The sequence below is a fragment of the Tinamus guttatus genome, unplaced genomic scaffold, assembly GCF_059628265.1.
Source record: "Tinamus guttatus ecotype Peru unplaced genomic scaffold, ASM5962826v1 Tinamus_guttatus_pri_ptg000376l, whole genome shotgun sequence".
Classification (NCBI taxonomy): Eukaryota; Metazoa; Chordata; class Aves; order Tinamiformes; family Tinamidae; genus Tinamus; species Tinamus guttatus.
In genome coordinates this window covers 811058-826283 of record NW_028288910.1, presented here as the reverse complement: position 1 = coordinate 826283, position 15226 = coordinate 811058, and the positions used below count along the sequence as shown (strand labels likewise).

Here is a 15226-nt window from a genome sequence, read left to right as displayed (position 1 = left end):
ACACGCACAGACACAGATATATGTATTTTTAAAGCAATCTGATATGCGTTTTACTGAAGTATCACTTTTCTTCCCTTTGGCAAACGCTATCGAAGGCCGTTGCTCAGAAAACCTTTTTTTCTTTCTTTTTCCCCTCAAACAGCTTGGGAGCAGGGGCAGAGCCGGCCCTGCAGAACAGTGACTTTATGTCACTGCCACCTAGCGGGGAATAAAACTAAATTATTTTCTGAGATCGCGGCCGCGCCGCCCACTTCCCCGCTGCGCCGGCCGGGTCCATGTGCCGTAAGCAGTCCTGTCACGAGACCTCCGTTTATTACTCGTTTTCACACCACAAAGCGCTATGTATATACACGTGTCTGTTTATATATATATATATATTATTTACAAACTTACTTTCAAATATTCAGTATTGCATACTTCTACCTGTGCCTTGATGGACTGTCTCTCTTTTAAAGCGTTCCTGCCCCGGTGCGCTGGGAACTCGAGGGGAGCCCCACAGAAAACGCGGCAAAATCCGCCCGGGGCCGGTTCTGCGGCGCCGCCAGAACCTTCTGGAACCGGGTCAAGCGGCGGCGTCGGTTGCCACGGCAACCGCGGCCCCTCCGCGCCCCGCCCCCCGCCTGTATCGTCACGCCCCGCGGCGGCCAATGGCGGCGCTGGAGCGGCGTGACGTGGAGGGGCGGGGGCCGGGAGGGGGATCGGCGCGCGGGGCCGCGCGGCCGCAGAGCGGGAGCTGCTGTGGTGCCGCCATGTTCGGGGGCCTGGGGCGCTGCTTCGAGGAGGACCCGTTTTTCCGGTGAGGAGCCTCGCCGGGCCCCGGGAGCGGCTGCGGGGGGCCCCCCGGAACGGAGCCTGCCTGCGCTGGGGGAGCTGCCGCCGGGGGGCTTCGCCGCCCGGAGCCGCTTTGCCGAGAAGGAGCCGTTGGGGGACCCCGAGGGACGCGGTTCGGGCAGAGCCGAAGCCCTGGAGGCTCGGGGTTACGTAGCGGGCTAAAACTGTCGCTGATCGTCCTAAATATCAAAGTTTCGGGTTTTACTCCTCTTCTCGCTAATGCTCTTTTATCTTTTCGTGGGTCGTGTTGCAGTGCAGAGCACGGTACTAACTTCAGTGATGCGTGTTGGGGGGGAAAGCGCCGCCGTGGGTTGGAGTTGCCTGACTTCTGTAGTGTCTTTAACAGCTTCTTAAAAAAATTAAAAAGTAGGTGTTCTTTTTTTTTTTTTTTTTTTTTGCGGCTTTAAATTTATTAATGTATTCAGAAGGCTCTTTTTGAGCACCTGCTGTGGATGCCTATGATAAGTACAGCCCTGGCTGGTGTTCTTACATTAAAACTTTGCAAGTGCCTCTGTGAGATCACCTGAAGAACTTAATGGAAAACATCTATCCTTCCAGAGCTCATTTGTAGAACATGTTGGTGCTTCAGTTAGGCAGAAGGGCTTTCTTATTTCTCTTCCAAGAGTTCAGTGATAGTGCTTTAGTGGTTAATGTGTGTGTGCATGTTTACACTACAGAATTAGCTTAATTTCCCTGTGGGAAACTAATGTGGGAATCCTTATTTGCTTTGAAAAGGTAGGCTAAAATAACAGGTGCTCCACTGGGGTATTGGGAAGCCCCAGAAGTTAAAGCACCTGATTTGACCTCAAACTTGCATGATTTGTCAGAAATTAACTTGCAGCAGGTAAGGATGAGTACTCAGGGGAGCCTATTAATTTTTGGAGGGGGGCATAGTGCTTACTACGTGGAGCTTAATTGCAAGGTAAGTGTGATAGGATTGGGTCTACAAGGAAGGATCATGCAGCAGGGCTTGTGCCGGGGGTTTGTTGACTCTCTATCTCCTGGCTACAGGATATTCTAGCTGAGATTGCCCTTGCAGCCCTCAAAGCAGGATCTGCTGCTCTGCTGCAGAAGCAGGTTCTTAGCACTGGGATGGCCTCTGGAGCTGTACGAACTTTGAGTGCATTTGGCTGGTGGGTTGTTAATAGCATATATGTTGCTGTAGGTTACACCTGGGGACACTGCAGGAAATTCACTGTATATATTCCTTATGCAAAGTGAAAATAAAAGTGAAAATGCAGTTTACAGTAACCTGTGTGTTCAAAGTATGCTTTCATGGTCCTCCTAAATATCAGTTGCTCTTATCTTGTTAATTTTTAGTGTAGTCCGTGGTACAGTTAAAAAATGGAGAGAGATGTTGGAGCAGCTAGGAGGGAGCAGGTACATGCAGGCAAACACGTGTCAAACACAGAGAAGGGACTGAGATATGTTCTTTTAGTGCTGTCCTGGTGTACCTGTCTTACCTATGGATAGGGAAGTGAGCTTACTGCTTTATATAAGAAGATTAGCTTCCAAAACTGTAATGCTAGGTTTCCGTTGCCTCACAAGGAGAGGTTTGGACTGTTGGGCTGGGAATAGTGCCCGAGTTAAAGGCAAGGTCCCCATCCCCAAGCAGCTGTGCTGGGAGGCTCTGATCCATGAGCCAACATGCTTCCAAAGCCTGTGCTGAGCTTCCCTCAATGGCTTGGACAGGTGCAAAAGTGGAATCTCCTCTGCCAAGTGCAGTCGTCCCGTGTTTCTGATTTACCATTGCACAGGTTTTGTTTTATTGTTCCAGGTGTTATATTCAGTGTGCTCCTGCAGCTTGGAACTTTCAACTATGCCTTGTTTGAATTAGGAAGCTAAAATATGAAGCATAGTTTTGAGAAATCATGAACTGAATTTCTTCTAAGTTACTGGTTTTCAACTGAAGAGAAACATACGATGAAGGAAGGAGGAGCAGTCATTTGGCTACTCTGCTCTGATCGTGTAATTGGTTTCAGCTGGAACATAGAGCCTTAAACTTTAGAAGTTGAATGTGAACCCTACAGGAGCTAAACTCACCAACTGATGTGTCTGCCAGTGCAGCTCTTTACGGTGTGTGTTAGTATCTGCCTTTTCATTCTTAATATTGTCTTTTCTGTATAGTTGTATTTGTTTTATATCTTAACAGGCTTGGAGGCTGGACTTTTGGTTCCCTTTAGTGCTCCCTTCAAACATGAATGTCAAGTGAAGGTCAAGTTAACTATCTGCTAGCTAACTATCTGTTATTGGAAAATAACAGAACAATGACTGTACAGATGGTTGATATTTCTCTTAAGAACTTAGGGAATTTATGGTGGCTAATGTGTTTAGGACACTAAATCAATGTGCCAAACCCTTCTAAAAACCTTCATTCCTTTCTCAGTCAATGGTGCGGTATAGTAGTGCCAAGTGTGTAGAAGAAACTGACACATGACTTCCAAAACTTTATTTGCTCTAAAGAAAGACAAACTTTGAATGTAGATGTGATCAGCAGTAGTTAAGCTAGGATGTTGTCCATCTGCTGCTGCTGTCCTGCAAAATATGCGACCCGAAGGAAGGACTTCAGATCTTTTATCCTCTATTGAAGATAAAAAGACAATTTATATGTCTTAAAACTAAGATGGTAAGCTTAGTGCCTTTGCCTCTTTATTTTCCAGGCAGGTTTTCAGTTGAATCTCCCCTCTCGTTTTTGTCTTACTCTGGAACATACAGAACTCATAATATTTCTTTGAAGGCTTGACAACGTTAGTGCTGCTTTGCACTTTGATCCCTAAAATGTGCTTAAACTTGAGACATTTCAGGGAACTGGGAAAGTGTACTTCTCCTCCTGGATTGGCACTCTGCAGCAGGAATTTTGCAGCAGATGGTAAGAAGCCATGCTTCTGAGATGTGTTGTGGCCTCCTGTAGAGGGAAAAAGAAACAATAATAATAAAAAAAGGTAGTTCTAGGTACAAGTATTGGTGCATCAGATGCTTTAAATGAAAAATGAATGGCCAACAGAAGTTGCTGGAAAAATGGAAATAAGGCAAAAAAAATCAACTTTATTTCTTAATTCTGATTGCCTTTGTTTATAAGTAATGGATTAAACAAAACATGAAGTTACAGTAGTGCCGATATGTTAACAAAAATAAGTTCAGATGGTGCTGGAGGAGATTATATGGAAATAAACACTACCCAAGGGCCAATGTATGTGCTCTCCTGATCTGGACTTGTGCAGTAATTTTGCATCTGTTTTTCATCCCCTGGAAAAACAAGGAGGCTCTTGCTGTCTGAGAGCTGCTTATCACGTTGGATTGAAGCTCAAGCTGGCAGTCATGTGAGTAGGGTGGAGAGGCTCTGCTCATGACAGGGGAAAAAATACTTGTGAGCGCCAGCAGCCTGTCTGCCTGCGGTGGAGTGGCTTAGCGGGTGCATCGCCTAAAGGGATGTTGTTGGGTTACAGATCGTGTTGGAGGATTAATCCCGTGTTGAAAGTGTAGCCTCATTTCTGTTAGTGTTTATGTGTGTGTGTGTGTATATATATATTTTCATTTAAGGAAAGTCAAATGCTATGTGGGGCGCAAGAAGAGATCAGAGTGGCTCATTTTCATAGGGCCGCGGATGGGGCTGGGGGAGAGGCAGGGAAATCTATTCAGGAGATAATTGGTGAAGTCAGGGGAGCAACCCGAAGCTTTTCCTGTGTGGAGGAAGAAGTTGTTTTATAGGAAAGGTTGCAGTGGCCTGCAGGAATGAGGGCATGAGGTATCTGGGGAATGCCAAGAAATAGGTGGAAAGGGAGATGAGGTGCTGTTAAGATAGAGTAAACAAATCTAGGAGGTGGCTGTTAACACAAAGTGATTTTCAGTGGAGTAGCACCGGCAAAAATTAAAAGGGAGATGAAGAGAGAAAATCAAGTGTGTGGTGGTGGTGTTGTTTTAATACCCCCGCCCTCCCCTCACCCGAAAATTCGTAGCCTTCACTAGGCTGTAGGCAACAGTACTGAACATACATTGTGTTTGTGCCAACATTGTATTTTACTTCTGGCCTCAGTTTGAACTCTAGTTCAAACAATGGGGTGCTGTGTGCAACAATTTGTTTGCAAGCTGAGCTTAGGAGTTATGGTGGAGCTCTATAGCTGTTGGGAGACAAAAAATGAGTGTTAGGAAGGAGGAGAGAAGAGACAAAAGCTCCCAAGGAAAGCAGGAAGGTGGGAATTTTTGCTTTTCCTGCATGGAGAGGCAGGATATCAGAACACTGGGAACTGGGAAAGTGACAATGCAATAGTGAGTCATAAAATAAAGGAGAGAAAGCTGGCTGAAATTTAGTGGATGCTACAAGTTTTCAAGCATGTGGGTTGAAGAGAATGAAAACTAGAATGGAAGCACCTAGAAGAGGAAGTGGTGGAAAACTTCTTAGCAAGACAGGTTAAGATCAGTGATTAATCCCCCACTAACCTCTACAAGACCAAAGCACAGGGGAAAACGGGATTCTCTTAATTTCAGGGGCTGCAGGTAAAAGAAACTAAAGGTAAGGTACAGATCATACTTGGAGTTTCTGGGAGTTTGGGAATGTGTAAACTGGAGTGAAAGATGTCTGTGAAGGATGGAAAGCTTCACAAAATATGAAGAAAGAGGAAAAACAAATAGGAGGCCAAGAAAAATGAGAGTAATGAGAGGTGGTGTAAGAAGACAAAAGCTTTTTTTTTTTTTTTTTTAAAAAAAAAAAAAGCCAAGTAACCTGAGAGATGGGGAAAAATGTGAAAGTGAGAATAGTGGGCAATGACTTCCTAATTGGGTTCTATTAAAATAAAAAAATATAAATAGAACACCTATGGAATGATTTAAAAAATCAGTTTTAAAATATTTTGTAACTATTTTACATAGCTTGAAAGAACATACGCTAACCTTCTGTGTGGAATGTCTCTCTTTCAGTGATCCCTTTGCGGCTCATCATGAATATATGCGCCAGATGATGAGAAGTTTCTCTGATCCTTTCGGAAGGGATCCATTTCTCAGCATAACGGATGGTAGGGAGAGAGGGGTCGATCGAAGAACGCGCCATGAATCTCAGCTTGCTCCGAGAGGAAGTCGCAGAGTAAGATTTGGGGGTTATTTTGTTTATTTTGTTTGTTTTCTCTGCCATTGTTAAATAGAATTTATACTTGCTATACTATATTTGACTTCACATTTGCATTTTGCCTAAACTTAGTCCAGTGGAAAAGCAGGCCTGTGACCTTGGTCAGATTACTTGTATCGTTCTCAATAAAATGTGAATAATACCTCTTAATTCTGAAATGGTCAAAGACTTGAGCATTTATTTTGTCAAGCTTATTTGTATTAGAACTAATAATACATCTGTGTACTAGTAAATATTTCTTTTAAATGATTATTTTAATAAATACTATGTGTTAAATGTTAAATGGTAAATAATTAACACTCAACTTCCACTCATATATGAAAGCCAAGCTTATGTTTCAGCCCTCTAGAACACCTAGCATGTTAAAATCTTTCAATTTATTTTGTATAAAGGCTTCATATTCTATTTTTTTCCAATTCTTAATAATTTCCTGTAGCTACATGGCTGTAAGAATTACAGAAGATGTAAACTGATATGAAACCTAATATTCCTGTAGATGGTCACCTACAACTGAGAAGGCAAAAATCTGTGTACAGAAAGTACATTTTCGATTATCTATGAGTTACAATTATTGCCTATGTTTCTCTAGTTAAATCTTACCTAATTAAAAAAGCTCCCACCATCACTTCTCTTTTTCCTCAGCACGAGCAAAATATTTTGAATGTTATTTTTTATTAAGTCAGCGTCACTCACTACTGTTTGAGTTCCAGGACAAAGCAGATTATAGAGGGTTATGGAACTCAGCCAGGTTATTCAAACATAGATATTCAGAATTTCAGCATAGCTGAAACAGACTGTCACCTGCAGGTCAAGAGGGTAACTGTCAGATTCTTTCCTCTGCACTCATGTGTTGCCAGTTAGTTTCAAATATAGATGTACTGGATCTAACTAAGGGAAAGGCTTGTCTCTCTTGAAGCAGTTTCTTAAGCTGTGCTTAGTAGATACTTAAAAATGGACCTAACCTATTTTGGTATTTTGGCAATGGGAGATAAAGCATAACATTTCCTGTGCCTCACCTTTTAAAGGATTTAAAGGTGCAAGAGCACTGTGTTATTTTGCTGAGTACAAAAGAATTCTGCACCTCCTAAAATCTTTTCAATGTGTCATTTTGAAGCTCTTCACATTTCACGTAAGTTTTCAGAAGAAAAGTCAGTACTGATTATTGGATCTTTATAGTAGTCCTGACTTGCTTTTGCCATTCTTTCAGAAATGATGCAAGCAAATTTGATATCCATATGTTCCTACATAAAAATCTAACTATATCTTTGTTGTGTACAGCACACTTTAGGTTAATTCTATGAGTACTGTTAACATTGTAATTTGTTTATAAAGTAGATTATAGCGTACCTAAGCTTTCTTTACAAATGAAAATTTGTTATCACAATGCTACATGCATAATGTGTTTGAAAAATTAAAAACTTTTGAAATTTGCAATATTCAAACAGATCTTCAGTGTCAATTTTCCTCCTTTTGAGGGGAAGTGGAAGAGGAGATAAGGAGTATGAGGAAGAATAGGGGAAAACATTTTCAGAGATATGCATGCATGCACACGAGTTCCGTGATAAACAGTCTGGCTTGCATTTATTTTGCTCCACTTGACTAGGAGAACTTCACTGTAGTTTTGAACTTTTTGAAAAACTTAATGTCATAATAGTTTTCAGCTCCCTCTCCCAAAAAAAAAAAAAAAAAAAAAAGCCAGTTCTTGTTAACTGGAAACCATGATGGAACTTGAACAGAAGCTTGGTCAATAGGATATCTGATTGCCATATATAATAGGCAAATAATTAAGAGCTTTCAATATCTTGTAAAATAGAGTACTTAAAGTTATTAGTCACAGTAAAGATTAAATTATTATTTACTAGCATGTCCTTTTGTACCCAATAGGATTATAGACTTTTCTACCCCCACATATTAGATAGAACTACAATCTGATTCTCTGCAGGCAAAAATTTTTTACTTTTGCAATTGTAATCTTTTTATAAAGAGTTTGTGCTTCTGCTTAACCAGCCTTTCTTTAGGTAGGCTTTTATATAACTCTTCCATCTGAGTTTCCTGGAAACATCAATTTGTTTTCTAGGATCTCATTGCCCTGTCATATAGGGATATTCAATATGTGCTGGTCAAACAGGAACTGTATTTGCTGGTGTTTATAGCTACATCTATTTATACATCTGCAGAAGAATATAACCTGCTCATGGGGGATTTATTAGTCTTCAGATGGTTCTGTATATGATGATAGATATACTTAGAACTTCTCTGCAGTGACCTTTGAAACTGCTGATGAGTCAGGCTTCGTTTTCTTTATTGCAAGAGGACTATGGATATTTTAGAGAAATGTATTTATATTTTATTGTAATATGCAAAGAGTGCTTGTGAACGATTGGTTGCTTCCCTTATTTTTGTTTTTTAATCTCTAACTGTATTTTAAAACACTGACATAATTTTACACAAATTTAAGAGGTATATTGATGATTTTAATCAGCTTTCAGTAATGGGATGCTATTGCGTGAATAGAATCAAGTGTTTTTAGAGAAGCAGGTGACATCTGAAGTATTAGACCTAATTTTAATTCCAATGTAAAGGCTGTGGTGTACAAACGGTTCTCAATTTTTAGCTTCAAGTGCTTCTAGTACATACTTATGAATGTGAATTATTAGATGTGGTGAGTTACTGTTTTTTTGTTTCTATGTACCAAGAAACTATTGCATATGGTCATAGCACTCTCTAAATTGCCAAGGTGTCCTTGAGTGACTGTATTTGATCAGAAATATTTAATATCACCTGCTGTACATGAAAATGCACTAGCCAGTTCTGTGTCTCCTAGTAGAAACAATAACTAAAGGAGGCTGGTTCATGTTTCCTTTCAGGCACTGAGCTGCTCCTTCATGCCCTTTCCAGGCTTTGGCAGACTGGTTAGTATCCCTGGAGCAATAACCTGTGCTGCTCGTGCCCGTGCCCGTGCCCTGTCTGCATGGCCAATGCGTGGGCAGAGGCCCCGTCTCTGCGCTGCGGGCTGCTCTGCCTGGGGCTTGGCTGCACTCAACAGCGTCGTTGGAGAGGGCTTGTGTCTTATTAATGGGAACGGTGACGTAGACTAAACACTCGGATACCTAGTTTGAAAAAGTGGCTATTTAGCAGCCTGTTTTTCTCCTCTGTGGTTTATCTGTTTGTCCTTGGTCGCAGAACTGTCTCCTAATGAATGAAACACTGTGGTTGGGGATTGAGTGCAGCCACAGAGCAGACGCCGCTGACCTGAAGCGTGTTAGTGTCTGTGATACCCCACAGGATGTAGGGCCAGTGCCCCGAGGGCTGGGAGCAGAGGCAGGCTGAGTTACTGACACTTGCAATGATCTGATTGCTGGAGTGTCTATAGTAACTGCCTGAAGGCTTTGATACGGCTTAAAAGAAGTTTCAAATGCCTCTTTTTTTTTTTTTTCCCTCCTTCCAATAGCAGCTTTTATCATTAGTCAGTATATGCTATCAGCTACAGACCTTGCTAATAAAACTGTGCATGGGAGCCTCTCTTAAAATTGTCTAATTGCCTGTGCACCAGTGGATCTTCTGCTCCCGTGTTTAAAAAAAAAAAAAGTTATTGTTGGATATATATGCAGCATCAAATACATAAGCTGCAGTTAGAGCCCCAAGTTGGGGTGTTCTCATTCCCGTCACCGTCTGTGTGTTATTGGAGGGATGTACACCAGACTCTTTGCAGAGGAGAAGCAATGGTCAATGCTCCACGAGAGGATTCAGGTGCATGAAGAGTATCTAAGTGCAAATCCCAAAGTACATGCCATGGATAACCAGTGCTAGGATCATGTGGGGTTCTATAGCTTTGCACATTCATCCTGTAACTTGCATGTTCCTTGCTAGAGATGTGGTTTTTATCTTTGTATGCTGTTAGGACAGATGGATTCAGTTTATCTGTTCTTTCTCTACAATTATTTAATGGCTTCCTTTGTTAAAGTCATGATTCACTTGTTCTCTTCAGTCCCCAAGTAAACTACTTTCACAAGTCTAACCCTGACTTTTGCTTCTGAAGATAACCTGAAGTGAAATCTTTGCATAGGGAAGCCTAAGACGGTGAATTTCAGGTTTTACCCTAAGAGGTGTGGTTAAAATACCCTATTTCTGTTTCAACTTCTTCTGGAATGTTTCATCTCTGTCGTTGTGCTCCACGTGGAACTCGGAGCTAGGCCCAACAAGATCCTTTCTGGTAATGACTTGGCAGCAGTGTCTGCAGAACCTCACTGCATGTCAGGAAGGAGTTGTCCTAGAATTTTGTCCTGCTTCATGTTTATTAAGCAGGCTCCGTGCACTATGGGATTTGAATAATAAGGGCGATTTGATCTTCAATAGATCTGTAAGGTGTGGAGGGCCATGTGGTGCTTTTGACTGTGACAGGAACTGATAAACTAATCAGATTAGAAAGCACTTGTAAACAGTTCTTGCAAGCTGTCCACAATATGTGCTTATTCTGACATTGGGGTAACAAAAGGCTCACATAGCCCTCTTCAGCATTTCCTTCTTAACAGTCGGGATTTCTGTGCTTGCTTTCATTTATTTATTTTTTATTTTAAAATATGCATTTTGGTTTGTGTGTGTTCAGTAATTGCAGGCTGTGAACCCTGTTAATGCTCTGATTGACAGACATTGAAACAGTGCATGTTAACCAGGTTTAGAAATTAGTCATCTTAATCTTCATTTTTGATTGTTGTCTTTCAGCAGGATTCAGATTTTGGGGAGCCATTTTTTGCAATGGACAGGATGATGTCAAATATGCGAAACAGTATGCTAGAGATGCAAAGAAAATTTGTGAGTAACTTAAAATTTGTTTAATGACAGTGATTTAAACTGTCATTACTCTGGAATGGGGAGAAGATGGGGAGGTTACTGGCTTAGAGCGGATAGTAAGAAAACATGCTGGGTAGTTTGCTTTGCTTTCCGGACTAGAAAATACTGTAATTATAGTTCTCTGTGCTGTCATTTATAATTTGCTAGCAGCAGTACTTTAAACATAAGCTTAATTCTCTAGTGTTGGGACTGCTTTAAGCTGTCTGGTGTCTCTGTTGACAGAGCTGAGTACACCCTCAGTGCAGGAGGAGGTAAAGTGTTACTGCACGTCCTAAAAACTACAAACTCCCCAAAGCCTAAATGCCACCCTGTGCATAGACTTTTTGAGTCTATGCTTTTTAGAAATCGTTCCTTTTTTCACTGGTTTTATGTTCACTGCTGTTTCTTCAGCAGTGCTTGAAGATAGAACATCAATGTTTTGACAGCATTTATGTTTGCTTTATTAACAGGGCCTTGTAAAATGGATTGTTGTCATTGTTGCTAAAATCCTATTTCACTTGAACTCCAAGACTCCTTACTAGATCTTCTAACCTATGAGATACATATGGAGATGAACATGGCATGACTAAGCTGTGCTAGGACAAAAGTATGAGCTGCTGCTTATTGCTGGTTCTGCTTTTAATTTGTTGGCCAGATTCCTGGCCTGGTGAGCCCTGTGCCCAGACAATGCTAAGATAAGAGTGAGGGCATATCGTGTCCCAGGATCTGTTCCCCCAAGGCTGCGTAGGCACATTCCCACCAAACTTGGGAAGAAAGATTTATGAAGGAGGGGAAGGAGTAAATTGAGGTAAAAGGATCAACTTGGGTGGATGGAACTGTGTCTGATACCAGAATTGAGGGTTAATTCCCCAGGAGTGATTCCTTTTCTTAATGATAATTCCATTAAGATATTCCTAGCATGTAAGAAGTATTTACTATTCACAGATTTAACTTACATTAATAAGAAAAATGCGATGATTGCTCGTAGGATGACTTGTCTGTCCATCCAGATGCACACACGTTCAGCTCCTCTTCTGTGATGACATACTCCAAAATAGGGGATGAACCTCCAAAGGTTTTCCAGGCTTCAGCTCAGACACGTACGGCTCCGGGAGGTGTAAGTAATTTTGAGATGCAGTGAAGAGCTGATAGGCAATTTACAGAATTAAAGTTAATCTAGGCTAAACCACAGTCTTCACATCTTTTTACTGGAGACAGTTACTCCTGTAATTTAGAAAAGTGTATGTTTACAAAATACTGCTTACATGAAATGCTGCTTAAGCTACAGTGCTGTTTTTTTCCTTGCAATTTGTTTATGTGTAAGTATACATTTAGTTAAATTGTATATATCAAAGACTGGAAAAACAGAGAGTCAGATCCCTTGATTTTCAAGGCAGTGTTCAGTGTTGTTGTTTGCTATAATTAATCTACCCCTATGCATTTTAAACCATCTAAAACATAAGCTACCAAAGGCTGTCTATGTCTGCATGGCATCACTTCAGATCATCCCCTTTACCCAAGTGCTTTTAAATGCTTATATAATGCTTCAGCTGAAGATGCCCTTTCATTGGCTTTCTTGCAGCTGTTGCATCTAATTCTGCTAAGAAATTTGAATTTGAACCCTGAAGCAAGGTTCATGAAAGACTATATGCAAGCGGTAAAGGCCGTTCAGCATGATTGGCTGGGGGATATGTTCAAGCTCAAGCAGGCACTCGGTTATCAAAAAGGTTCTAATAATATACCTATGAACACAGTGATAAGTGGTCGCCAGGGTTTCAAACCAGTCAACATGACAACCTGGTAATTAGTTGTCCCTTCGTGTTGAGAATACTGGCATATGCTATTATTCATCCTGGTGTCAAGATGACCGTTGAAGACTTGTCTGCAGGTAGTATATTTAGACCAGGCCTTGACAGATTCTGCCCTCCACCTCTCCCCCCAACAATTACTATCCAGAATCTGCATTCAATGGATAGAAATTGCTGGATCTGTGTTTTGCAAGTGTATTTTTAGCTAATGCAATAAACGCAATGACTGGAAAAGCCTATAAAGTCTAATTTAAAGTAAGAAATAAAAGCTTCGTGGAAGGAAAAAAATACTGTTGCAAGAACAGATATTTGCCTTTTTTGTACAGGTTAAGGAGACAAGAAAAGCCCTTAAAGATTCTGAAAGTGGAGTGGAAAAAATGGCTATTGGTCATCATATTCATGACCGTGCCCATGTTATAAAAAAATCAAAGAACACCAAAACCGGTGATGAAGAACTGAACCAAGAATTCATCAACTTGGATGAATGTATGTCTTTATATTCAATATTCTGGTTTTATACTGGTATTTCACATATCAATTTTGAAGTTTCATCCTGAGCAGTCTTAAAAGGAACCCTTTATGAGGAAATGCCAAGTCTGCAAATCAAGTTCTGTATGTTCAAGTTTGATATAAAGTGAACACCAAAGTTTAAAAACAAAGAAAAAAACAGTTAAGACTGGAAAATGTTGCATCGTAAGAATGTAATGGGTTCCCTTTGTGGGTATGGTAACTGCTTGTATTTGAAGATAATTTAAATAACATATTTTCAAATGAACTTTTTACAGAATTGTCAAATTTGCTGTGTGCTTATTTACATGGGTCTAGTTATATGACATATGCATATCAACACCTTCATATACTTTTACAGAACTGCCTTTCAATTTAATTTTTTATCTTTCAAGTTTTAAACCTAGTAGCCATAGGCTTCTTGGTTGTCTCATATGGAGCTTCCAGAATTAATCTTCAGGCCATATTAGAGAAATGTGGATCATAAGTTAAAAAACACTATTTCAACAAAATTAACTTTGATTACATGCTTTCTCCTGCTTTGGTTGCATTTGTTTAAAATAAAAATAACTTGGACTGTTTTTCAGCTGATGCCCAGAACTTTGATGAAGAGTGGCAGAAGGAGATTATGAAGTTCAAGCCATCTAGAACTACATACAATGTAGAAGCTCCAAAATACAGAAGTATTCACAACATACCCAAAGATGGATCAAGAAGGTAAAAGTGTAGTTTCCTATCAGAAAAAAGTGCAGGGCATCAATAGAATAAAAGCCAGTTCTGAAGCAATCTGTTTAAGTTAATGAACAGACAATGCTTTCTGTCAATCTGAGAAGGAATAGTATGCTTTGATGCTGCCACACTAAATATTAACATAAGGCATAAGTAGTTTTGTAACTAAACTTTGAAGAAATTCAGTATTCTGTCTTTGAAAATGGCTATAAGCTAGTAGAATAAAATGTATGAGATTTTTCTAGACAAGCATGTCGGTGCTTTTAGCTCAACTGTGCGCAGACATTTAAAATCCCTCCCTCACCCCACTCCATCATTAAGCTGGGTTAGTTGCATTAAGATTAAATCCTTATGTCGGAATCGGCTTTTGTGGAAGGAGGTCAGATGGCTTTGGTAGGGCGGTGTGTCTGTCTGCAGCTCTCCTTTGGGTTAGGTTTCAATTAGGTTCTCATACAGCCCAAAGGTCAGGAAATCTGTGTAGGGACAAGCGTTTCATCTGCAAAAGGAGAAGCTCCCTTGCATGGGCTGTTTCCTGTCAAGCTTCTTTTTTCCTTCCTCCTGTCAATGTAACTTCAGGGGAAGTTGTGATGCTTTTGAGTTTACTGTTTGGTAGGGAATGCTATGGTGAAGGTGAATGATCCTCTTCTGCAAACTGTGCAGAGCACTTTTCCTCTGGCACCTCTGCAGTCCTAGAGATTTACTACAGAGGCTACCTTACCTTAAACCCCCATCTTGAAATATTTCTCATCAGGTGTGCAAGATGAGAAAATGGTCCACCTCCTTTTAGTGAATTTTATTAAAAGCAACTCGGACACTTCAGTGTTTGTGCTTTTCTCTTTTCCCCCCCCCTTATGACTGCCATTCCCAGCCTGTAAACAGTGTGCTCCTTGCATGGCTTCTCAAATACAAGAGCAAGGGTGGCTCAAGGGTTTAAAAACAAACGTTGCTTAATTTTCATACCTTCTATATCATAGTGCTAATGTTATTTTACAGCTTCCAAAGTACATCTGTTCAGTAGATTGAAGACTTTTCCTAAAATAACTAGACCTCCAAATAAGTAATGAACAAAAAGCTTGATAAAAATGTATCACATATTGGTTTTGGTTTTAATTTTGTTTCAGAGAGAAACCAGTTACAAAAACACCAGTTGCAGGTTCTAGAGGACCCAGAGTTTCTTCAGAGAACCTCAGTGTGAAAGGATCACATGTTCCCATCAAAAGCAGCAAAAAATAAACAGTTTCCATGTCCTTTTGGACGGAGTCTCTTCAGAGAAGATAATGGTGCTGTCTGTTTGTTTGTAAAGTATATGCATATATATGACCAATCTCTGTTTTGTTTTACTATTAGTGTGCCTTTCTCCTTCAATCTTTTGACTACTGAATGTTCTCTAAAACTCTAGATC

The 15226-nt window shown here is 40.6% G+C and overlaps 1 protein-coding gene across 1 annotated transcript; it reads left to right on the top strand.

The window, feature by feature from the left end:
- The first annotated feature begins 726 nt into the window (after positions 1-726).
- On the top strand, positions 727-15226 carry MLF1 (myeloid leukemia factor 1). Its single transcript, XM_088530476.1, has 8 exons — positions 727-796; positions 5746-5908; positions 8818-8862; positions 10673-10762; positions 11769-11897; positions 12915-13074; positions 13683-13812; positions 14946-15226. The coding sequence occupies exons 1-8, from the start codon at positions 750-752 to the stop codon at positions 15055-15057; spliced, it is 876 nt and encodes a 291-aa protein (XP_088386602.1). The 5' UTR covers positions 727-749; the 3' UTR covers positions 15058-15226.